Source organism: Thamnophis elegans, chromosome 4 (genome assembly GCF_009769535.1).
Source record: "Thamnophis elegans isolate rThaEle1 chromosome 4, rThaEle1.pri, whole genome shotgun sequence".
NCBI classification, from domain to species: Eukaryota; Metazoa; Chordata; class Lepidosauria; order Squamata; family Colubridae; genus Thamnophis; species Thamnophis elegans.
This window is the reverse complement of record NC_045544.1, coordinates 116,349,865-116,375,358: the sequence shown is the minus strand read 5'-3', so window position 1 is coordinate 116,375,358 and position 25,494 is coordinate 116,349,865. Positions and strand designations below refer to the sequence as shown.

General features: G+C 41.5%; 1 protein-coding gene across 1 annotated transcript; it reads left to right on the top strand.

The window, feature by feature from the left end:
• The first annotated feature begins 4,769 nt into the window (after positions 1 to 4,769).
• On the top strand, positions 4,770 to 25,242 carry TMEM248 (transmembrane protein 248). The gene is made up of 8 exons (XM_032216166.1): positions 4,770 to 4,932; positions 5,320 to 5,511; positions 19,231 to 19,407; positions 20,098 to 20,383; positions 21,197 to 21,347; positions 21,705 to 21,888; positions 22,146 to 22,289; positions 23,512 to 25,242. Exons 3-8 carry the CDS (start codon positions 19,249 to 19,251, stop codon positions 23,530 to 23,532), a joined length of 945 nt encoding a protein of 314 aa, XP_032072057.1. The 5' UTR covers positions 4,770 to 4,932; positions 5,320 to 5,511; positions 19,231 to 19,248; the 3' UTR covers positions 23,533 to 25,242.
• Positions 25,243 to 25,494: the final 252 nt, after the last annotated feature.

The following is a 25,494-nucleotide window of genomic DNA, read 5'->3' as shown; positions in this document are numbered from 1 at the left end:
GATCCCATAATATGGCATTTGTTCATCTGAAAAAACAGACCCCGTGTCTATAGGAAAACACTAGATTGAAGAATAAAACGTTCAGTGAATCACAGCGATTAAATAACTTTGCCTTTCCCCATTGACGCTACTTGTCAGAAGTCCCTGGGAAGGTCACAAATGGCGATCACATAACCCTGGGACACTGCGACTGTACAATAGCAATAGCACTTCAACTTCTATACCGCGTCACAGTGTTTAACAGCTGTCTCTAAGCAGTTTCAGCATGTTTCCTCCAACAATCTGAGGCCCTCAACCTCAAAAGGATGGAAGGCTGAGTCAGCCTTGAGCCTGGTGAGACTCAAACAATCAAACTGCTGGCAGCCGGCAATGAACAGAAGTAGTCTATAGTACTGCATTCTAACCACTGCACCACCACTGTTCAAAGGACCCAAAATTAGATTATTTGTCCATGGGGGGGGAGAGGGGGGCACTGCAATGATAATAAATGAGGACTGGTCACTTTTTTTTAAGTCACTTCAGCACCACCATAACTTTGATAGTTAAACAAATGATTGTAAATTGAGGATTAACTCTAGTTCAAACAGTATGTGTTTTTTGTGAAATAACATGAGTTCACAGGCTTTTCTCAAAGATCAGTTTGGTGGCTAATGCTGAGATGTGTCTTCAAACTTCCATTTTCCTTCAATTTTCCAATAGCACATTTTATGTATGTTTCCAACCTTAAAAATGAAATAAGTTCCAGGTGAACAAATCACAGGTAACAGCTCTTAATGTATCTGGAATTAGAGAGAAAAAATATATAAGAAACATGGATCAAAACAGCCTAATCAGAACATTTCATCAGAATAACAGAGCAAGACTTGAAAAGTTCTGAGTGTTTTGCCGTAGGGAAATAATGGGAATGCAAAAACGTTTTTTTGCTCCCTCATTTTTCTTTGGAGTGGGAAACATGTAGGTCTTGTAACTCACGCAGTGCTCTCTAACACTAGCCTTGTACAAAATTAGCCAAGAGGATTTTAAAAAACATTTTAAAATGTATTAATTTTTTTATGTGCTGGCATAAAGTCATGGAATAGTTTTTTAACAAAGACATAATAGCTGCTCCTCTTCAACATACTCTCTGAACAAATTAAAATAAGCAAAATTGCACTTCTCTATTAAGGCTTTGTTGTGCATTATGCATCTTTTTGCATTAATGAAAGGGGATATATGGAATGGTAATGTGAAAGCTGCTCGGAAAAGAGTGAATAGAATATAACACACCACATTAAGAACATGATTGGGAAATGAAATGAAAGACTGAATGAGAAAAAAAATTGCATGTAAAGACTGATTGCTACAGAAAAATGAGGACAAAGAAACACTATATTATGTATACAGAGAGAAATATGTGAAGAATATAGTTAAAGAAAGCAAGGCATTTTAAGTTTATAAAATGCAAATAAAGTGCAGAGTGGTTTTAATAGATTTTTTAAAAATTATTTTGGAAGTGTATGAAAAGAGAGCCTAAAATAGAATCAATGGAATTAAAAATAAAAGAGAAAAAATTATTTATACAGTCTTTTGCGCTGGAATTAAACATATATCTAGTTACAATGTCCTTCGTCTGACACTTTAAAATTCAAACTAAAATACACATGGTTTTTGTATTGAAATATCAGTAGATTTATGTTTGTCCATCATTTTTGAAGAGGATCTTAACATCTAGCCAGTAGTCGGCTGTCCATGGTGTGTCTTCAAGTGGCTGGTAAAGCCAATAAGGACACAGAATGTTCTGCACCATGTTGATCGATCTTGTGCCAGGGTTTCCCAGAAGGTGGTGTCGATATCCAGGGACTTGAGAGAGGCTTTCAGCATGTTTTTGTATCACTTCCTCCCCCTCCCCTCCGTGCGATTGCTTTCCTTGTGGCAGCTCACCATAGAGGAGCTGTTTGGGGATGCAATGGTCTGCATCTCCCCAAACAGATTTATCTATAATGATGGCATATTAACGGCAAGGCATCAGGCTAGAAACCAAGAGTCTGTGAATTCTAGTCCTGCCTCAGGCACAAAAGCCTGGATGATTTTGGCCAGTCATTCTCTCAGTCCAACCCACCTCATAGGGTTATTGTTGTTGTGTGGAAAATAGGAGGAAGGAGTATTGTGCGTGTGTTCACCACCTTATTTATAAAAATAATGGCAGGTTATAAATAAATTAATAGCAATAGCAATAGCAGTTAGACTTATATACCGCTTCATAGGGCTTTCAGCCCTCTCTAAGCAGTTTACAGAGTCAGCATATCGCCCCCACAGTCTGGGTCCTCATTTCACCCACCTTGGAAGGATGGAAGGCTGAGTCAACCCTGAGCCGGTAAGATTAGAACCGCTGAACTGCAGATAACAGTCAGCTGAAGTGGCCTGCAGTACTGCACCCTAACCACTGCGCCACCTCGGCTCTTTAAAAACATTTAAAGTGACAAGGTCACAAAGTGACAAAATTAGTGGACCAGAGGAACACTCCAGAAGACAGGCTTAAGATACAGAAGGATCTTGACAAACTTGAACATTGGGCACAGTTCTAGGCTACATAAACAGAGGGATAGAATCAAGGCCACGTGAAGTGTTAATACCACTTTATAATGGCTTGGTAAGGTCACACTTGGAATACTGCATCCAGTTTTGGTCGCCACAATGTAGAAAAGATGTGGAGACTCTAGAAAGAGTGAATAGAAGAGCAACAAAGATGATTAGGGGACTGGAGACTAAAACATATGAAGAACGGTTACAGGAACTGGGTGTGACTAGTTTAATGAAAAGAAGGACTGGGGAGACATGATAGCAGTGTTCCAATATCTCAGGGGTTGCCACAAAGAAGAGGGAGTCAAATGATTTCCCAAGGCACCTGAGGGTAGAACAAGAAGCAATGGGTGGCAACTAATCAAGGAGAGAAGCAACTTAGAACTGAGGAGAAATTTCCTGACAGAACAATTAATCAGTGGAACAGCTTGCATCCAGAAGTTGTGAATGCCCCAACACTGGAAGTCTTTAAGAAGATGTTGGATAACCATTTGTCTGGAATGGTATAGCGTTTTCTGTCTGGACAGGGGGTTGGACTAGAAGACCTCCAAGGTCCCTTCCAACTCTGTTATTGTATTGTATTGTATTGTATTTCTGAAAGTCCTCGATCAGTTTTTAATGCAGGCAAAATGGTTTTGATTAAGCATGTACATTTACCATACTTCTTTGTAACTTTATGTGCTCCTGTACTTCATGTTCCATGTGGTTAACTGTAGGTATCACACAATGGCAGGTTATGCTTACAGTAATTTGCGGTTTTACTGCCTTAACCTTATCATTTATTTATTTCTCTTGCCTACATTTTTTTACATTAACTTGCGCCTGGCCTTATAATGTGGGTCTACACTTATGTTTCTCCATTTTTCCATGATTTGAGAGGTTGTTGATTATTGTTAGAATGTTGCATTCTACCCACCCACCATCCAATGACTGGATTGTGGAGAATGGAAGAATTTATGCTCCTTGCAGACATTCTTTTAGAGTCGTTGAAGCCACTTGGAGGTTTATCTGTGTCCTCAGGATCACCTAAATAGTGCAAATCCTTCCATTCCCCACCATTCTTCAAAGCTGAAGAAGTTTCTTGGATGAGAAGCGAAACATCTTCAAAGAAAAAACAGGAAGTCCAGTTGCCTCTTGAAAAAGCACCTTTGAGTTTCACCACAAGACATTGTTCACGGTTGATTTGCATGATTATAAAAGCCCTGGTGGCGCAGTGGTTAGAATGCAGTATGCCAGGCTACTTCTGCTGACTGCTGGCTGCCTGCAGTTTGAGTCTCACCAGCTCAAAGTTGACTCAGCCTTCCATCCTTCCGAGGTCAATAAAATGAGGAACCAGATTGTTGGGGGGAATATACTGACTCCAGAGGTGGGTTGCAAATCCTGGCACGACAGGTTTGCTCGTGTTCATGCGTGATGCTTCTGTCCATGCGCAGAAGTGTCCATGTGGGTGGGCGGAGCCTCCCACCGCCACCATTACCGGTTCGCCCCATCTGGGCCAAACCGGGAGCAACCCATCTCTGGCTGACTCTGTAAACCGTTTAGAGAGGGCCATAAAAGTACTGTGAAGCAGTATATAAGCCTAAGTGCTATTGCTATAAATCATATCTAAACATTTCCAAGGACTGAGACAAACTGAACCCATCCTGGACAGATTTACAGGTAGTCCTAACTTACAACCACAATTGAGCCAAAAATTTATATTGTCAAGTGAGATATTCCCTAAGTGAGTTTAGTCCCATTTTACAACTTTTCTTGCCACATTTGTTAAGTGAATCACTGAAGTTGTTAAATTAATAACACGGTTGTTAAGTGAATCTGGCTTCTCCATCGTCTTTGCTTGTCAGAAGTCCGCAAAAGGAGATCACAGGGAACTGTCATAAATCTGACCCAGCTGTCAAGCAGCCAAATGTAAATCACGTGACCTCGGGGCTGCTGCCATCGTCACAAGCATGAAAAATGGCCATAAGTCACTTTTTTTTTCGATGCCGTTGTAACTTCGAACGGTCACTAAGGACAACCTGTACTAGGTTGTGACTCGGACACTCGGCGCCTATTGTTTTGGCTAGAGACTCTCGGCAGCATAAAACGTTGCGGAGCGGAGAACTTTGAGAAGGCGCGCGCAACTTCCCCAAAGGCTGATGACGTCAAGGCTCTGATCCCGTTCCCGAGAAGGAAAGGGAGGGAGGGCGGGGCGAGCTGAGTTGCCAGGCGCGTGAGGTGGGTGGACGAATTTTGTCCCCGCGGCGCTGCCGTCGTTGCTTCCCTGTAGGCAGGACTGCTGGCAGGCCTCGCGGCGTTTCCGCTACATTAGGGCGAACAGACGGCAAGGATCATCAAGGGATGCGGCGGCCTCCGCGCTGAGCTCGGCCGCAGGTAAGGCAGGGAGCAGAAACCTGCCGAGCCCCAAGGAAGGCTCGATCCGGTGATCATAGAGGGGAAAGGGCACTCTGGGGGAAGGGATTCAGGGGCATGGCGCTCTCTTGGCCAGGGAGGGAGAGGCGAAGGCGGCTTGGCTGCTCCACTCGTGATGCCCCCCGAAGGGGGCGGGGGCGAGGCACATGATCCCCCCTGATACGGAAGGGGGCTTCCTTTCGTCCGTTTTGCTGCAGATCCTCCCATCCTGGCCTCCCAAGGGACTGGGGGTGCAGGAGGTTTGGGGGTGGCCAATGTCGCCTGTTTCCTATTCGGGTCTTTCCTGGTCTTTTATCTTTTCCTGCAACCTCCTCTCTCTCTCTTTCTCTCTCTCTCTTTCTTTTGCAGCCTCAGGCCTGGAATCGAAGCGATCCTCGCAGGAGCCCTGCCTCAAGAACGGAGGAGGAGGAGGAATTGGTTTCCCGGCTTCTCCAGAGCTTCTTCAAATGTTGCTGCAGGCTTAGGTTGTTTTCCCCCTGTAGGCGTTGGGCCAGCCAGACTTGAGATGAAAATCTTTCTGCAACAGAAGACTTGGGTTTGGTAATTGCTTTGCTTCTTCTTTTCATGGGCAATGGGCCAGCCAGAAGGGAGGTCAAAATCTTTCTAGGACCAAAGATTTGGGTTTGATTATTTATTAGATGTCTATTCTACCTTCTGTATATTGTACGTTGTCAAGATGGCAAACATAGATAATACTCTTTCCTCTTCTTATTTTCCCCACAACCCCACCCTCTTCCCCCTTGTGAGGATTGGATTGAGAGAGAGTGGCTGGCCCAAAGTCACCCAGCTGGTTTTTCATACCTAAGATGAGACTGAAACGCTCACAATCTCCTGCTTTATATGACAGCACCCAAACCACTACACCTAACTGCTTCTACCCCAAGTACAGATAGCCTTGGACTTACAACAGTTCATTTAGTGACCAATACAATGGCACTGAAAAAGTTACTTATGACTGTTTTTCACAGTTGCGACCTTTGCAGCATCCCCATGATCATGTTATCAAAATTTGGATGCTTGGCAGCTGGTTCATACTTATGACCATAGCTGTGTGATGTGTCATGTGATCACATTTTGCAACGTCCTGACAAGCAAAGTCAATGGGGAAACCAGGTGACTAACTTAACAACTGCAGTGATTCACTTAACACTTAACTGTGGCACAAAAGGTCGTAAAATGGGGCAAAACTCACTTAACAAATGTCTCACTTAACAGAAATTTTGGGTGCCATTGTGGTCTTAAGTCAAGGACTACCTGTAATGCTAACTTGGTCTTGGAAAACTGATTGCATTTATGGGTGGCCTAAATAGGTTTGTTTTATTTTTCTGTAACTTCAGTGGATGTGAAGAAGTACGTAGGGACTGAGAGAACTTAGCATCTAGAGAGATCAGTAAATAGATTTGATTAGTTGGTTTGTTAGGAGTGAAGGAAAGTTTGCAAGGTTCCATGTCCAAGAAGGGGAGGAAAGGATGTGAGAGTTTGGTATTCTGAGATGTTTATATAAACTCACCCTGGTTATTGGGTATTTTCTGAATTTGGATTCAGAAAAATTGAAGAGGCTCTCTTGTTAAGCAATCATTGCTAGGTTTGATACCAATAAAGGAGAATATTTGATTGGTGTGGGTGGTTTTTTGGTACACTGGTGTTTTTAGATTGTCATTGTGGTCTCTACTGATAAGGATATCCAGGAAGGATAGTGAGTTGTTTTCTTCTTCTCTGATAAAGTAGATTCCTTTGAAGATGTTGTTGATTGGTTTTGTGGGTGTTCTCTAATTGCTCCTTTTAAAATTATGATGTAGGTGTTGTTGACATATCTAATCCGTATTTTGGATTGTATTTGTGGGAGTGCTATCATTTGCAGATGTATATCACTTTCACAATAAGTTCTGAAAGTGGTAATCCCAAAGATATATTTTCAATTAGTTGATAAGTTTGTCCATCAAACTGGAAGTATGTAGTTAGGCAGAGGTTTATGAAATCCATAATCGAATTCAATCTTCATGTGTTTGGTTAAGTCTGGGTCTACGGATATGAAAAGGGCTGTGACATCAAATGAGACCAGGATTTTGTCCTCATCTATAGTCACATTTTTGATTGGTTGAAGGCACTGTAGTAGGGAGTTGATTGTTTCTTTTCTTTTGTGAGATGCCCAAGCTTTTTTGTTAATTATTTTGTGATGTAGCAGGATCCATGGTAATGATATAATTGAATAGAGAGGTATGTCAGGCTTGTGTATTTTGGGGCGTCCTTAGAAGTGTAGGAGGATGACTTCACTGCTTCTCATGCACCACTGTTCTGCTTTGGTAATTTGGCCTTTCTTGATGTGGTCACTGAGAGTTTTCTCGATCTAGTTGTCTAGTTTCTGTATTGTGTTATTGTTCACTGGCATGTAATTGTTTTGCTTTTGGTGTGTATTATACTCTGTCGCAATATTTATGTATATCTATAGTTCTGCCTTTGTCTGCTGGTAGGAGGATGATAGTCTGGTTTCTGAGGGCTGCTCTATCCTCTGCTGTGAGTTGGTTTTGTTATCATCTTCTTCTGCTCTGTGGTATAATGGTTTGTCGATGTTTTCTTGGACCCTCTGTGGGAAGTTCAATAATTGTAATGCTTCACAGAAATCCAGGTAATTGACATTATCTGTGTTATAGTTGAGACTTTTCTGTAGAATATTGCATTCTGCAATAGATAGTGGACGGCTGGACATGTTGACCACACGTTCAAACTCTGGTGCCTCTTTGATTGCGTTTGAGGAGTTTGGTTTTTCTTTTTCCGGCATGTCTGTGAGAAGCAATCATGATGGGGGTGCCTCTCCATGTGCTCTGGTGTGATGGTTAGTTCCAGCTATTCCTTGTGTTTGCTATGGTGTGCTGATATTTGTTTAATCACAGGTGTACATCTGTGATCAAGAGCCGTATCATTTTCACCCACTTTCTTGGGCTATTTTCCATCCAGCTGTAGAGTTAATTGGAGGTTTGTATCTCACACCGATAGATTGGGCATGCTGTCAGGCATTCATGTAGGAAGGAAAATTGTTCCTTGGTAGAAGTGTACCTGCAGGTGTTTTTCCTCCTTTTGCATGCTTTCTGAAGCATTTGTCATCCATATGTAGTACCAGTAAAGGAGAATATTTGTAGTTCAGGATTGAAATGAGGGGTCATTACTGCTCTCTAACTTAGTTGTTTTCTTGCAGACGTTTCATTAGACAAGCTAGCTAACATCATCAGTGCAGTAAGGGGTGTTAGAGTTTGCTCTCAGTTTATTTTTTAGTGGCTTGCCCTGTCCATCTTCAGTGGGAGTGGTGGGAGTTTCTTTGGTTTGGCTGTTTACTGTTAGCTTGTTTGGCAGTTCCTTGATTGGAGTATTGTTTACTTCTTGATCGTCAGTCTAATGTTAATCTTGGAGTTAATCTATTGGTAGTCTATGGATGGTTTCTGAAATGTTTTTTGATGTATGAGAAATAGAAATACAGGTGTACTGAAAAGCCACCCACACCAATCAAGTGCTCCAATATCAAAGCAGTAACCCAGACTCCCACAAGAAAAGCCACGGTAAGTATTTAGACGAGTATTTAGATGTAGCAAGCAGAACAGCAGAAAAAGGAAAAAGAGCATCTATGCAACATCTTCCAATAAAATGGATATCCAGGAAACTTCATCAAAACGTGTCTGATCACTCAACTCAATATAGCACAACCAACACAAGGAGTAAAAAGAAAAACGCTAGGATACATCAAAAACATCTCAGAAACCACCAACAGACAGTACAGCCACCTGGAATCAGTGTAACACAAGCCAGGTAAAGCCCTCCAAAACATCCTAGGTAAACCAAAGCAACCCCAGAAGAAAAAAATGAGTCATCTACAATGCAATGTAATGCAATGTAATGACTGCAACAGCTACGACATAGGACAAAGAGGCAGAAGATTGGCAGAATGCATCCATGAACATCAGCTAGTAGTCAGAAGATACGATAAAACTCGTTAATTTCAGACACGTGGACAGAATTAATCATAGTTTCAACTGAGAAACTGTGACCATCCTAGACCAAGCCTAGTAAAATCACTAGAGGATTTCTAGAAGCCTGGCACTCTGAAAATTAGCCATCAATAAACACATAGACATTAACAATGACTACATATTATGCAGGAGACAATCAACAAACCACAAAGAGAACAAAAAGACCCTAAACACCTCCCCACCAGCAATCAATGCCTTAGATAAGCATAGATTAACTCCAAAATTAACATCTGACCAACAGTCAAGAAGTAAGCAATACCCCAATCAAGGAACTGTCAAACAAGCTAACAGTAAACAGTCCAAACAAAGAACTTTCAAGACCAGCCCCACCAACACTGACAGAACAAGCCACTATAATATAAACTGGCAGCAAACCCCACCCCTTAACTAGCATTGATCATGTTGACTAATTTGGGCAATGAAACGTCTCCCAAAAAAACCAACCAACCTCAGAGAGCACCAAGGACCCCTCATTCGTTGACTTTTTTCAGATGCAATAATACTAAACTGCCTGCCTGCCAGCTTATCTTTTATGCAACAATCAACCTACCTGACTCATTTTATTATGGCTGCTGGTCATATTGTGTAACCCTTGCTTGTATATTGAATTTACAGTTTAGTATTTGTGCAAAAGATTAAAAAAATTACATTATGTAGTCCATGGCTGTTTGCCTGGAGTGTGTGTGTAATGTGAACTCAGCTAATGTCTCATGTTTCATTTCTACCTGTAGGATTGCATCAGAGAGGGGCAGTGGAATATCTATTTGAATCTTTGATGCTTGTGTTGTGGTGGAAGCGGGGGTTAGATTCTGTTCCTATGTCCAATATCGGTATGGCATCATTACGTTGATGTGATTAAATTCTGTCTCTCAAATGAGATTGTGGGTTCTTGAAAGTTGCATAGACATGACAAAGTGAATTTGAATATCACTAAGAGAATAACAGAGTTGGAAGGAACCTTGGAGGTCTTCTATTTCAACCCCCTGCTCAAGTAGGAGACGCTATACCATTTCAGATAAATGGTTGTTCAATCTTCTCTTAAAATCCCCCAGTGTTGGACCACCCACAACTTTTGAAGGCAAATCGTTTCACTGTTCCAATTGTTCTTTCAGGAAATTTCTCCTTAGTTCTAGGTTGCTTCTCTCCTTGATATGTTTCTATTTATTGCTTTTTGTTCTTCAGGTGCTTTGGACAATAGGCCAGTGATGGCAAACCTTTTAAACATTTGAGTGCTCAAATTGCATGCACGTGCATGCCGAAATTGAAAGATGTGCACGCGCACACAAATGCGAGCATATGCAGACATGTGCACATGAGCATGCATGTGTGTACATGCATGCAGAGCACACATGCGTGGACTTGCACACGGACATGCACACATGTGCAGCAAAGACCTGAAGTCCAGCTGGTCGGCAGGAGGGGGGCATCCCAACACTGGCAGCGGGCAAGAGGTAAGATCTTTTTCTTTCCTGAGCTTCTGTTTCGTCATTTGCAGGGAAACAGAAGCTCACGAAAGAAACGCCATGGAGATTTCACCTGGGGCGATGGCACGCGTGTCAGCAGAAAGGGCTTTGTGTGCCACCTCTGGCATGTGTGCCATAGCTTTGCCATCACGGGAATAGCCTGACCCCCCTCTTTGTGGCAGTCCCTTAGTCAGTGGAACATTGCTATCATGCCATCCCTAGTCCTTTTCTTTAAACTAAGCCAGGGGTTCGCAACCTTTTCTATACCCTGCACTCCTAGAACGTTTCTGATATATTCTGCCACCCTTTACAAAAGTAAATAATTATAGGCAGATACTTATGCATAAACACTATAATTTTGAAATATCTAACCCCAAGTCTTCGCATCCCCTGGAATATTGTCTCACACCCCCAGGGTGTGCGAGCATTCCTGGTTGAGAAATCCTGAACTAGACATACCCAATTCCTGCAACTGTTTTTTATATATTTTAGCCTCCAGTTTCCTAATCCAGTCCCCTAACTTCTTGATAATTAAAACAATCAGTGGAACAACTTTCCTCCAGAAGTTTTGGATGATACAACATTGGAAGTTTTTAAGAAAAGATTAGACAGCATTTGTCTGAAATGCTATAGGGCAGCGATGGCGAACCTTTTTTGGCTCGCGTGCCATAAGTGGGGGGAGCGCAGGGGGGGTCGTGTGCGGGCGTGCTGCACCCATAATGCAATGTGCAACACCCCCCCCCCCAGTGCTCCCCCCATTTTTTGCATGCCTTTTTTGCCCTCCCAGGCTCCAGAGGCTTTATAGGAGCCTGGGGAAGGCAAAAACAGCCTCCCTGCCCCCCACCCCACCCCCAGAAGTCCTTCGGAGGCTTCCCTGAAGCCTCTGGAGCAGTCAAAATGACCCTCTGAGCAAACCAGAAGTCACTTCCAGTTTGCTTGTAGGGTCATTTTAAGCGCTCTGAAGCCTTCAGGGACCTTCAGGAGGCTTCCCTGAAGCCTTTGGAGCAGTCAGAACGACCCTCTGAGCAAACCGGAAGTCCATTCCTTAACTTCCGGTTTGCCCGTAGGGCCGTTATTTTACGCTCCGGAGGCTTCAGGGAAGCAAATGAAGCCTCCAGAGGGCCTCCAGGCTGTTTTTGCCCTCCCCAGGGTCATAAATCCTCTGGAGCCTTGGGAGGGCAAAAAATGGCTTTAAAAAAGGCTTAACTCAGCTGGCCAGCGTGCATGCACGCTGGCTAGCTGACAGGGCAGCGCCTCGCGTGCCCTGACAAATGGCTCCGCGTGCCACAGATTCGCCATCACTGGTATAGGGTTTTCTGCCTGAATAGAGTGTTGGCCTAGAAGATCTCCAAGGCCCCTTCCAACTCTGTAATTCTGTTAATCATCCTTGTTGCTGTCCTCTGCACTCTTTCTAGAATCTCAACATCTTTTTTATATCATAGTGACCAAAACTGGATGCAATATTCTAAGTATGGTCTTAAAGCAGTACTAACACGTGATCTTGATTCTAACCCTCTGTTAATGCAGCCTAGGACTGCATTGGCTTTTTTGGGAGCTGCAGCACACAGATCAGTTAACATACAGACAGCAGTGTCTGTGGGTAGAGCAGATTAATGAAGGCAGTATTGTGTAATTGTGGTGCAAACCTCATCCCTTTTATATGTGTGTCATGAGCTTGTAGTGCAGTGGGGTGGAATTTGCAGTGCTACAGTTGCGCTCACCAGAGGGATGAAAAGAGCATATCCCTACCAATATTGCTTAGTGTAGAGATTATAAATACAATAGATGGTTTTTAGGCCTGAGAGTTAAGTAGGCCATTTATTCTGGAGGAAGCAGAATTTCCTCTAAAGCAGGGATTCCTAAACTTGTTGCCATTGCCCCTCCCTTCAGTGTAACCTTCATGTGCACATTTCCCCTAAATCCCAAACATTATCATGAACTCAAATGAACAATAAAAGCAATACAATGAAGGTTTGGGAGAGGTGGATTTATTGTAACTATGCAGCTAAAAGGTTCTTCAAACCTCCCCTGGATTGCCTGTCCCTCCCCTAGGGAAGCACACCTTACACTTTCTGAAACCCTTCTGTAAAGGAGCAGGTATATCATTTGGGTTTTGTCTTTCATTGCAGTCCATGCTTAATGCCTCTGGTATGCCAGCTATAATTCTGTCTGGATCAGGATAGCTTAAATTCAGTCATCTATGCCCTAATAGACTTACCGGTATGATTGGATTACTTCAATACTGTATACTCAGTGTTAGGTTGTCCAAGAAGACAGTCTAGAGAATGTTAATGGAGTTGATACATTAACATCTCTTTTCAATTGCTACTAGGATTACTAAATAACTATATTGATAGCCTGTAGTGACTTTCTGTGAGTTGTGAGTGAATCCAATTTAAGGTAAATAGTTGCCCAGAAGATTTAGGATCCAAATATCGTTTTCCTCAGTACCATCTAGTCTGTGTACCGACTCCTTTGAATTTTATTTATTTAAAACATTTACATAGCCATTATATATAAACGTACAACCATTTGTTTAGCAACTTTTTGAAGTTACCAGTGGCACTGAAAAAGGGACTTACAGCTGGTTCTCGCACTTACGACCATTGCAGCATTCCTATAGTCAATGATCAGATTTCAGGCCCTTGAGAAACAACAGGTATTCACAATGGTTGTAGCATTCTGGGGTTGTGTGATCCTCTTTTGAGACTTCCCTAGTCAGCTTCGGACAAGCAAAATTAATGGAGAAGCCATATTCGCTTAACAACCATATGAATCACTTAACAGCAGCAGTGATTCATTTAACATCCATGACAAAAAAGCTTGTAAAATCAGGCACGACTCACATAACAAGCAATTTACTCAGCATGGAAACTTTTGCTTCAGTTGTGGTTGGTAATCGAGGATTACCTGTAGGGTGTTGGAAGAAAAGACTAGATAGCACAGAGAAAATGTGAATATTGGTTAATTTCTAACTCTACCTCAGTAATGTTACTTAATATAGTTCATATAGCTTCTGTCTAAATTGCTTTAATACAGAGTCTTTGCGAAATTGGGGGTGGGAGGCAAAAATCCCACCTCCAATGGCAAATATTGGCATTTCCTGAGGGAAAAAACTCATCTTGTTGGATATATCCTGGGAGAAATGAGGTTTAGCATTGTCATCTGTTCACTGGTGATCTCTGTGTCTCTTTTCTCATAAAGCTTCCTAATATGTACAGGTGATGTGGATGACCAGCTTGGAGTATTGCTTTGGGAACAAGAAACACTATTTTACACTACTTCACTTCCTTGAACTACTTAGCTGCTTGTTCAACAAGCTGGTTTGGACAGTGTGTAATAGCGTGTTTGCATATGTTTGAGAAGTTAATTTATCTTAGCATGCAAAGGATAATAACTGATGGAAAAATTCTGTAAGGTTTTCTTCATTTTGCAGACTGTCCATAACTACTCAATGTAAATTTCAAAGCATCTGTCACAACATGTCACATAAGCAGATTAATAAATTGTAGATGCATGTATCTAGAATTAATTAATCTGTTTATGTGACATATTGTGGCAGATGCTTTGAAATTTACACTGAATTTCACATTGGGGGAACTGGTTTAGTGTTTATTGTGTATGCTATTAAAATATCTGCAAACAGCACTAAAATAGCCAGGATTTTGGTACACTCCTCTACAGTGTTCATTGTCAGTGGGCACTATGGGTGCTTGTGCTTTCAAAATTGTATATTTCCACAGAAGGCTCATCTGGCCTTAGGGCAGGAGAGATTCGCCTGAGAATGCTTTCTGCAAATCCAATTTATCCTTTAATTCTGGGAGACTTCAGCTGCTGACTTGAAATATATTATGTGGGCCGAAGATGCAGCTAGGCAAAAGCAGACATCAAGAGTGACATAGAAAAGGAGACAGCTGAAAAGCATGATGAATTGTTTTCTCTCTCTCTTTTAGCTTTCAAGTCATTATTGACTTTTGTTGACTGCCCAGGTTTGTTCCTGCAGTTTTCTTGGCAAGATTTTTGGAAGTGGTTTTCAGTTGCCTCCCTCCGAGAGCTAAGAGAAAGTGGCCCAAAGCCAATCAATTGACTTAATTTTTAATTTGTTTATTTACATTTGTTGATATCGCACCTTTATTATTTTTTATAAACAACTCAAGGCAACGAACATAACTAATATTCCTTCCTTCTCCTATTTCCTCCACAAAAACCCCGTGTGGTGCATTGGGCTGAGAGACAGTTACTGGCCCAAAGCTGCCCTGCTGATTTTATGCCTAAAATAGGACTAGAATTCACAGCCTCCTGGTTTTTAGCTTGGTGTGCTAAGCCTATACTAGTGATGGCGAACCTTTTAGACACCAAGTTCCCAAACTGCACACACGCGCATGCCCAAACTGAAAGGTTCATGCACATCAATTTGCACATGCACAGACATACACGCATGCGCAGCAGAGACCCAATGGCCAGCAGGAGGCAGGGCATCCCAACACCGCAGCGTGCTGGTTTCTTTCATGAGTTTCTGCTTCTTTCATGAGCTTCTGTTTCTCACGAAAGAAACACCATGGAGATCTGACTTGGGGCAACGGTGTGCGTGCCAGCAGAGAGGGCTCTGCATGCCACCTGTGGCACGTGTGCCATAGGTTCGCCATCATGGGCCTATACCAACCAGGCTCACTTTTTGGATGATAAAGTTATTCCAATGTGACATTAAGTAAGACCTGATTCCTAACAGTTCAGAAAGTGGATGTACTGCAAGGTCATTTCCAATCATTCCGCTCTTATAATTCTTTGTCCCAATTTTTTTTTAAAATTATTGACTGAAATGAAAGAGAAAAGGGACTTTTTAGTGGCTATGCTAGAACTCTGCAGGATTTATACTTTGAAGTTCACTTTGCTACTTCCTTAATGGTCTTTCTTTGAAGCACAAATACCTCTCTTTCAGAAAATATTTATTTAATGATCTATAGTTAAAATGGAGTTCTAATCCCCCCGCCACCGCTGCCATTTGTTAACATCTTGCCATTGTTTTGAGTCTGTTTTATTTGAATATTTGTTTTGCTTTTAACTGTCATGAACTTGTTGGGTGATTGAATGTTGAGGCTGTGTGATTCCCCAAAAAAGACTGGGCTTTTTACAATATTTAAAGCTATTTTAAAGAAACATGGCTGCTTTGACAAAACCACATAAAATTCAAAAAAGTTGATGGGGTCTCTGCTACCGTAGCGTATAATACAATACAATACAATAGCAGAGTTGGAAGGGACCTTGGAGGTCTTCTAGTCCAACCCCCTGCCTAGGCAGGAAACACTACACCACTTTTAAGATGATGTTGGATAACCAGACAAATGGTTATCCAACATCTTCTTAAAGACTTCCAGTGTTGGGGCATTCACAACTTCTGGAGGCAAGCTGTTCCACTGATTAATTGTTGTAACTGTCAGGAAATTTCTCCTCAGTTCTAAGTTGCTTCTCTCCTTGATTAATTTACATCCATTGCTTCTTGTTCTACCCTCAGGTGCCTTGGAAAATAGTTTGACTCCCTTTTCTTTGTGGCAACCCCTGAGATATTGGAACACTGCTATCATGTCTCCCCTAGTCCTTCTTTTCATTAAACTAGACATACCCAGTTCCTGCAACCGTTCTTCATATGTTTTAGCCTCCAGTCCCCTCATCATCTTTGTTTCTCTTCTCTGCACTCTTTCTAGAGTCTCCACATCTTTTCTACATCGTGGTGATCAAAACTGAATGCAGTATTCCAAGTATGCCCTTACCAAGACATTATAAAGTGGTATTAACATTTCACGTGATCTTGATTCTATCCCTCTTTTTATGTAGCCTAGAACTGTGTTGGCTTTTTTGGCAGCTGCTGCATACTGCTGGCTCATATTTAAATGGTTGTCCACGAGGACTCCCAAGATCCCTTTCACAATTACTACTATTGAGCAAGGTACCACCTATACTGTACCTGTGCATTTCGTTCTTCTTGCCTAAATGTAGAACCTTACTTTTTTCACCATTGAATTTCATTTTATTAGATAGTGTCCAATGTTCAAGTGTGTCAAGATCCTTCTGTATCTTAAGCCTGTCTTCTGGAGTATTCCTGTGAGCTTAGTGTCATCTGAAGATTTGATGAGTTCCCCATTTATTCCCTCATCCAAATCATTGATGACGCCTAAACCCAGGCCTGGTAAACAGAGCCTGAAATGCTTGAAGTGGAGGGTCGGATGGGGTGGGGGGGAATGTCATTCCAGAGAGCAGAGGATGGGGTTTTCTTTCCAGAAAGGTAGGCCAAAGATATAATAAAAAATCACATGGCAAGCAAAGACCTGGCCATCATCCAAGTCCCAGGACGTGTTCTAGATCAGTGGTCTCCAACCTTGGTAACTTTAAGACCTGTGGACTTCAACTCCCAGAGTTCCTCAGCCAGCAAAGCTGGCTGAGGAACTCTGGGAGTTGAAGTCCACAAGTCTTAAAGTTGCCAAGGTTGGAGACCACTGTTCTAGATGACAGATGACACCCTCTTCAACTAATCTTTCCTGCTTGGCTAGATTTGAGTCTCAATGACATGTTTGCCTTTAGCTAATGATTGACATTGACAGCCAGAGAACACAAGGTATTTCCTGCAGGGTGTGAAAGCTGCAGACCCTGAGGGAGGAGTTTCCACATAGCCCAGGCAAGTAGCTTTGTTACCTGGAAAGGTACGTTAGCTGTGCCAGGAAAGGGCTGGTTTAGGTTTTGAAATGGGTAGGAGAGCTGAAGAATCTTCTTGGATGAGAAGTGAAATAATTTCAAAGATTTTAAAAAAAATCCAAAATGTTCAGTTGTCTCTTGAAAAAAGCACCTTTGGGACAAATGGGTAGGAGAATGAAAAGGGAAAAGGTGGAAAAAGAAAACAGAAAATTGCATAAGTGAAGACAGGCCTTGGTATTAACATTGGGCTTCTTACTCAGTTACTCAGCCTTAATGTGCAATTGCTAAAGTATAATTCTTATAATCTTTTCATTAGTGTTTTTATTTTAAAAAAAAATGTGTTTATGCATATTTTTGACTTAAAGTCAAGCAAGAAAACCATCAAACATATGGAAATGTGTTATGTCATCATTTGATCCATATTTCTTCCACGAGTCGTTCGTATAATCTTAGAATGGCAACATATATCAGAGGTCATCTAGTCCAACCCTCTGTTCGGGGCAGAATTTGCTTAGGTGTTTTGGACAGCAGGCATTGCAGTCTCTGAGGATGTCTGATGAAAGGGAACATAATACCTACTGAGGCAGACAATAGCTCTCACTTTCAGGAAATTGCCTCAGATTATGTGACACCTTCTCCCTTAAGGCTTCTTTGTTGCCTTTTGAAATTTTAGGCGGGAAAAATGCTGCTAAAACCAGAATTCTTTGGTGCAGCTCTTGCTTAGATGTAACATTTTGAAAGTCATGTGTTTTAACTTTTTTGTTTGAGGAGGAAGGTGCTGTATCTTCTGAAAGCAAAAATTGTCTTGGGTAGTATTCCTTTTTTTGGGGGGGGGGTGTTGTCTGTTTCTTTTTAATATCTGTGTGTTTAAATAATTTATGCTGGCAACAAATAACTACATTGCAATGGAAGTTATCTGAAATTATAAGACGGACAGCAAAAACAAAGCATGGATTTTGAAAAAGGGAAAATGAAATACCTTAAGAGCTATGGAAATTATTCTTAGCATATTAAACATTTAAATACACTTTTCTCTCTTTGGCTTGTGAATGAAACTTCTCTCCAGGCCAGGAGTTCTCATCAATCCTATCTTTTACATCAGTCATCATGAACCACTGAGTTGATAATAAAAGCCTAAGAAGACTTGGGCGCCTTTGCTTGCTTTGCTGAGTTCTGAGACAAAACTGGAAGAGGGCCAGGCACAGATATTGTGCCTTTTCTGAAAATAAATACAAAACTTTCGTTTTTTCAGTCATATTTCAGGAGAGACAGGCACTGTTGGGAGCTGCATGATTTGGAAGCGGGCAATGACATTTCAGATCCGTGTTTGACTTTGTTGTTGCTTGAGTTCATCAGAGTATTTTAACCAGGATAGATGTTAGTTTTCAGATTTAAAAAAATACCAGTGCTGAGCTCTAGGAAGGTAGGGCAGAATGTTAATGCTGCAGAGTAATAAACGACCTATTTCTCAGTTGAGTTAAATCTAAAACAAAACATATGCTTTGGTTCGCTTTATGTGAAAACCACTTGTTTCTGCCTTGATTAAAGCATGATGGAGTCCTGAATGTGGACATTGGGAAAGAGCCTGTGTATTTCCATAACTATAAAGGAGGCTTGTGTGTGGCGTTGCATTTGTTCCTTGGCTGAGTGTGAGCTAACAAGCTGCCTGTCATGCCCTTAGAAGAGCCCTGGTAAGAGGGTGGGTGTATCCACAATATTCCCCTTGGGAGGATTCTAAAGATATTTTTTAAACTAAATATGAACCCAGCCAGTTGGCTTTGGGCTAGAGCAAGGATCCAGTCCATTCTGGCTACACAGACAAAATAGTGTGTGCCCATTGTGACTCAGCTGACACCCTCACTGCTGCCAATTGTACTGAACAGCTTGCAAGGCAGGAGACTTCCTCTTTTCTAGTTGAAAGCAATCTCGGCACAGATTGCCAGAGTCCCAACTTCCTTCCTCGCCTTTAATAACAGAAACAAACGTTGCAGCAATGGAGATGTCAGAAGATTGTCTCTCGCATCTTATTGATCTCAATGGCCTTATTTTCCGTGATGCTTTTTACAGTTTGTGCTCTTGCTGTTCTGCAGGTGGGCCTGATCAGAATAATGTTCAACATAAACCCTCTGGAGAACCTCAGGGTTTACATCAGCAGCCGCCCACCACTTGTGGTGTTTATGATCAGTGTCAGCGCAATGGCCATCGCCTTTCTGACTCTGGGTTATTTCTTTAAGATCAAAGAGATCAAGTCTCCCGAAATGGCAGAGGTAAAGTACAAATTGAGTCTATAGCTGAATATCTACCCTCCAGGAAGGAATGCATCGCTAGACTGGAACACATTCTGTAGTTTAATGAACGGGAGTTCTGCTCAGGGTGGCACAAGAAGTCAAAAGTCAAATGAGTGGCTTAGATATATATAATCAGGAGGACTCCTCATTATGAGTGTCTGATGTATATGGACAATCTTGGGCTGAGACAGGAGCACTCAAAATGTTTAAGTTGGCACATTATTTTAATGAGGCCAGTCAATCTTGTCTCAGAAGTAAAGGCCATCTGTTTTTTGGTGCCATTCTTGAATTGATTTTAAACTGCTTAGCAATTCAGATTTAAAATTGTAAAAATGGAAGCATACCTCTGTTTTGTGACACAGATTAATAGCATCTTAATTCATGGTTTTAGCATTGGGCCACGTATCGTTTTCCTAGATTACTTTCCCCCATAACTAATTAAGGGGCAAGTTGTTTCAAATTGTAATCTCTTTCAAGGTGCCCCAACCACTATCATTTAACAAGAAGTGTGGCATCTTGACTACGACTGTATCTCTTAAATCATTGCCGTTATTGGGTGAGATTGAGCTCTCTTGTATAAACCTTGCTATTTGTTAATATAAGAACATACATGCTGGCTTTGTCAGGGCTGTAATTCAACATAAGGATAAAGATCTCTTTATGTTTAAGGACTGGAACACTTTTCTTCTGCGATTTAATGATCTGGATTTCTGCATTTCGGAGAATGAAACATTAAAACACCTCATAAATGACACCACAACTCCAGAGAATGCTATGACCAGCAGCCAAGCTCGTCCTTCCACGCCGTCACCACAAACGCTTGAAGATTCTGGTCCTGTCAACACTTCCGTTGCCATCACTTTAACACTGGACCCCCTTAGACCCTTTGGTGGCATATCCCGGAATGTCACAGGCTTATCTTCTACCATTTTTGGTCACCAAATTGGACTTTCAGGTACCATTTATTTCAAATGTCATATTTAAGGGCCCGAAGCCCCGTTGGAGAAAGTAGGAACAGCTAAAAGCAAATGAAGAGAGATCCATTTCTGCATTTCTTAATGGATGTTATTAACTAGAAGTCATCTTTCTGAAAAGGATTTTTTTAAAAAGGAACAGCTTTTATTGAACAGTTCGGCATACATTTTTTTGTTTTTCCAATAGGCATCCACTTCCATGATCTTATCCATTATAACTGGCTTCCATAATTGCTGAGGTGGTGTTGGATCAACTACTTCATAGTAGTTTATAGACAGTTCTTTGCAGCCTTAATTTTCTCCTCGTTTTAAATAATTGAGGTAGTCCTCAACTTACAACAATTCATTTAGTGGTCGTTCAAAGTAACAGAGGCCCTTGAAAAAAGTGACTTGCGACCATTTTTCACATTTATGGCTGTGGTAGTATCTACCACGGTCATGTGATCAAATGTTGGATGTTTGGCAACTGAATCATATTTATGATGGTTGCAGTGTCCGGGGTCATGTGATCGTCTTTCTTGACCCTCTTAACAAGCAAAGTCAATGGGGAAGCCAGATTCACTTAACAACTGTGTTACTAACTTAACAACTACAGTGATTCACTTAGCAACTGTGGAAAGAAAGGTTATAAAATGGGGCAAAATTCACTTAGCAACAGTCTCACTTAGCAACAGAAACGTTGGGCTCAGCTGTGGTTGTAAGTTGAGGACTACCTGTACTTAAACATTAAAAAATTAAATTCTTACTGACATACTATGCTTTCCCCCTTTCTTCCGCTCGCTCCACTCCCAAAGGCAGAGAAGCTCATGAGGAAATCAACATCACATTCACCTTACCTACGGCCTGGAATTCAGATGACTGTGCTCTCCATGGCCGCTGTGACCAAGTTGTCTTCACGACTTGCATGACAGTTACAGCCGCTGCCTCGGTTTTTCCAGTCACAGTGTAAGGCTCTAACCAATGCTTATTCCTCCCAGGGAAGCTTCTCCCTGCAGTTTTTCATGGCTTCAGGTTTGCCACTTTAAGAGAGACAGAGGCAGTTTTCCCGCTTTTAAATTTTTAAAGAAGAATTTATAATGTGTTCCTAGTTTATTCACCACCATTTCCCCCAAATACTGCTAGGTATATTTTGCAGGAGTGGGCTAAATGGAGGAGGGGGGAAGGTGGAAAAGGGAGAGCCTTCCGACTTCAGGATCGCATGCGCTTACAAACTAGAAAGCAATGGGAAGAGGATAGTTGACCCAGGGGGAAAAGATGGTGGAGACTTGGATACACAGCTCAAAATTATGTGTTGCTCCACAGTCAACCACCACACTGTATTCCGGAAACCTATATTAACACAACCTTCTGGTACAAGATCGTCACAACTGCAAGGGACTCCAACACAAAATATGCCCAAGACTACAACCCTTTCTGGTGTTACAAGGGCGCTATTGGCAAAGTCTATCATGCATTAAATCCCAAATTGACGGTTATTGTTCCAGATGTAAGTGATTTTCTTTTTACATTTTGCTGTGAATTGTGACTGGGTTTGTGCAAGCAAGATTTGGATATGTTCTCCTTAGACATGCACATGCTCTGTCCCTTGTGCCAATTGTTCAGATCTTGCCATAATGTACATGTAGGGCAAGGGGGTTGTTTCGAATTGTTCTGCCTCAGCAATGTCCTTGCACTTTCCTGAGGCAGTTGCATGTAGTTTCTCTACACAGCCTTAGGAAATGCTGTTTCTCTTTCTCCATTCAGGATGACCGCTCCCTAATTAATCTGCATTTAATGCATACCAGTTACTTTCTTTTTGTGATGGTCATCACCATGTTCTGCTACGCAGTCATCAGAGGCAGACCAATCAAATTGCGACAAAGCAGCTCGGAGTTCTGTCCTGAAAAGGTAAGCGCAGAAGTTATTTGTGGAGGAACTAACTTGAGGGAGGGAGTCCCTGTTTTCTTAGGAACTAATGTCATTCTTGGAATTATTCATAAACAGCTCTATGCCCTAATGTTGCATTCATGCATTGGCTGAAATGCACTGGCACCTCCACCCTCTCGATATACTGGAATAGATTAACCTCTTAAAAATAGGGAGACCAGTAGCAGACTTGACAGCTATTTTGTCTTCCAAATCTAAAGGAAGCTATTTGAGGCTTCTCCATTTTTTGACCTTTGCCTATTTTATTTTGGTTGTGTTTTATGCAGAATTATAGAATTCTGTATCGAATCAAGAGTTGGAAAGGAGCTTAAAGATCATCTAATTCAATTTTTTCCCTCCATGTCATGCAGAATCCACTTCAGCTTGTTTAGATACCTTTGGCTTCTATCATACAATTTTTATGCTCTTCCCTATCAAAAAAAACAAAGTGAATTACAAAATGTGTGCTTGTTTTAACTTCATCACAACCTTGCAATGTAGGCAGGCTAAGAGAACATGACTTGCCTAGAAGCATAACTGTAAACTGCATCGATTAATCCTGCGGATTTGAAACCTCCTGCCTCGCCTTTCCAAATGAGACCCTTGACTGAAAATCTGAGGAATCTTTGCTAGGCAATTCCAGAGGACATTTCTGGTTGGGGCAGAATCAACCAATAGCTGCTCTGTACACAAAATGTCTGCTGTGATGGGTGAGGCAAATTATGAACACCATGAAAAAGAAGCACTATTCTGTTGTTCCCTTTGTTTCCAAGGGTATATGGGGCTTAGGGAATATGATGTGCAGTTCATTCTTTTCGTCTTCTGGCTGCCTGAAAGGAGTATATTTAAATGCAAAATTAAACCACAGCTTTCAGCAAGGCACTCTACAAGTAGAATAGGATATATCATGGGGGTGTACAGAATGTGTGGATGAGTATGTATATGTGGATGCATCTATTCAAGGGAACCGTGTTGTCTGGTGACAGCAGAGATAGTTACGGAGTTCGACAGGTCAAGATCTGACTTAACTTTATAGCGGCTCCATATGTCAAAGTCCATCTAAGAGGCATTCCATATGTCATCTCTCTCTCACACCATTTTCTCAATTCAGATCACACAGTGACTTATTATGACCTTATACAACTAATAGCTGAAATCTGACCATATGGTCTCCTTTTCTCTCCCCCCCCCCCCCCAACTCCAGGTTGCTTTCTCAGAAGCATGATCCATTGCCTCCTTCCTCCAAAAGTGACCAAGTCTGCAATCATTGCCTGCTGAACCCAGAAATGGGTCCTGATTGGTTATGGATTTATCATGAGACGTTGGATTATTCCAACCAAAGACTTTTAAAGTGCCTGTAATGGTTATTTATATAAAGAGTATCCTTGGAACAGATTATGCCAGCGCAGCTAAGATTATTGGGAGTCCTTTTCTGTTTTCATTGGAATGTTTTGTGTCTGTGTGACTCTACATCCGAAGGATCGGAAAGATGTCTTACTGCATTGGGACAGTATAGATGCCTTTGCGGGTATCTAAAACAAAAGCACCTTATTTCTCCCAGTGATCTATCCAGCGTTCCAGACAGTGCACATCTCTACTATGACAGTACAATTCCAAAGTCACTGATGGTTCCACTGAAGCGAGTGTGTGTGTGTGTATATGTCTGTGTGAAAGAGAGAGGGAGGGTTGCTTTTTCTTCCCATTTTCACCCTGCTTGCAAAAAGTTGCCCACTTTTCTAGGTTTAAAAAAAAAAACCACATTCACAACCAACCAGCATTCAATCACATTTTAATACTAGTTAAGAAAGATAATGATGCTTAGAATTTTAGATTGGAAGAAAACAAAAAGGCAGTGTTCCAATTCACGTTCTCTTTCTTTTGAAGCAGCAGTAAACTTTCTAAGTCAGAGTTGGCCGATTGTCCGTTGTTCATGCTAGATCCCAAGCTGGGGCTATTGTCTGCAGAGAAACCTTTTTGTGTTGGGTTGCATACACTAATAAATTACATAGTTGGGGTAGGTCAACGATGAATAAGTTTTGCCTTCACTAGAATCTTCCAGGTTATGTAACACAAAAGTATTTGAATGTCCAGATATTTGAATGTAGGAAAGCATTTGGAAATGAAACGCTTCTATGTACATGAGTAGATTCAGCTGTTGCTCTCTAAAACTACAATTTGGTTTTGGGGGGGGGGGTTCTAATGATGTAAAAGGGTCTCTTTGGATGGGCCAAACTGTTGCCTTGATGCATCCTGAAGCACTTTTCTGCAGATTTGTTTGTTGAAGAAAGGTGACAAAGTGTCCAGAGCTATGGAAAACAGATAGACTCTGTTCAGTTCTGGACATGCACACGTTTTACTCCTTACAACTCTTTCAGCCCCCCATCCTGACTCTCTTAGCATTCATAATTTTGGTCAGCTTCCTTCTTTCAAGGAATATGGGATATTGTATCTTTACATTACTTTGAAAACACTGCTAATTGCCTTAATGACTTTTCCATTTTCTTCTTTGGTAGCAGCATCTTCCCGCATTGGCAATTTTGCACTTTCTGCTACTATGATTCTCACAGTAGATGTCCTTTTCAAATGTCTCCATCAAATAACATGTTGCTTGTTTTTGTTTAAAAAAAAAGATTCCTTATTAAGTTGATTTGTTTGCTTGGTATCTTGATATATTTCCAAGAGGGGGGAGATGTCCACATTCTAGTGTTGAATAGCGAATGGGCTGAAATAAAGAAAGACGGCGTTGTGTTTTTTAATAGAATTCCCTTCCAGTGGTTTTAAATGTGCTAGCTTTGGAAATAGATTATGGAATTGAGGAGAAAAAAAACCAATGCTATATTTCTACTTTTTGCTTCTATGGTCCATTCTAGATAGGAACTACTGACGGTTCAGGAATGATTCTCAGGCAGTGGAGGGCTACAATGGGTTTTAAGGTTTGAGTGAAAAAAAAATCCAGGCAAGAGGGTACAAATGGAATATTGCAGTGGTTGTTTGGATCATATTGATCTTGCCTTTTTTTCTTTTTTCATGTTCGCTTATTACTTGAATCAGTTTGATTCTCTTTGTTTTCTTTTAGAATCTGCCATTTCTGTTGGTCTCTGGCCAACAGTATATCAGGGTTTCCCATCCTTGGCAATTTTAAGATGCAAAGACTTCAGTTCCCAGAATTCCCAGCTTGGCTGGCTAG

What these genes read in the sequence shown, in the direction of transcription:
- TMEM248 (XM_032216166.1), top strand. Translation starts at nt 19,249, where the DNA reads ATGTTCAACATAAACCCTCTGGAGAACCTCAGGGTTTACATCAGCAGC. An exon ending in AGTCTCCCGAAATGGCAGAG is followed by an intron (nt 19,408 to 20,097) that starts GTAAAGTACAAA and finishes TTTATGTTTAAG; the next exon opens with GACTGGAACACTTTTCTTCT. An exon ending in TGACGGTTATTGTTCCAGAT is followed by an intron (nt 21,889 to 22,145) that starts GTAAGTGATTTT and finishes TTCTCCATTCAG; the next exon opens with GATGACCGCTCCCTAATTAA.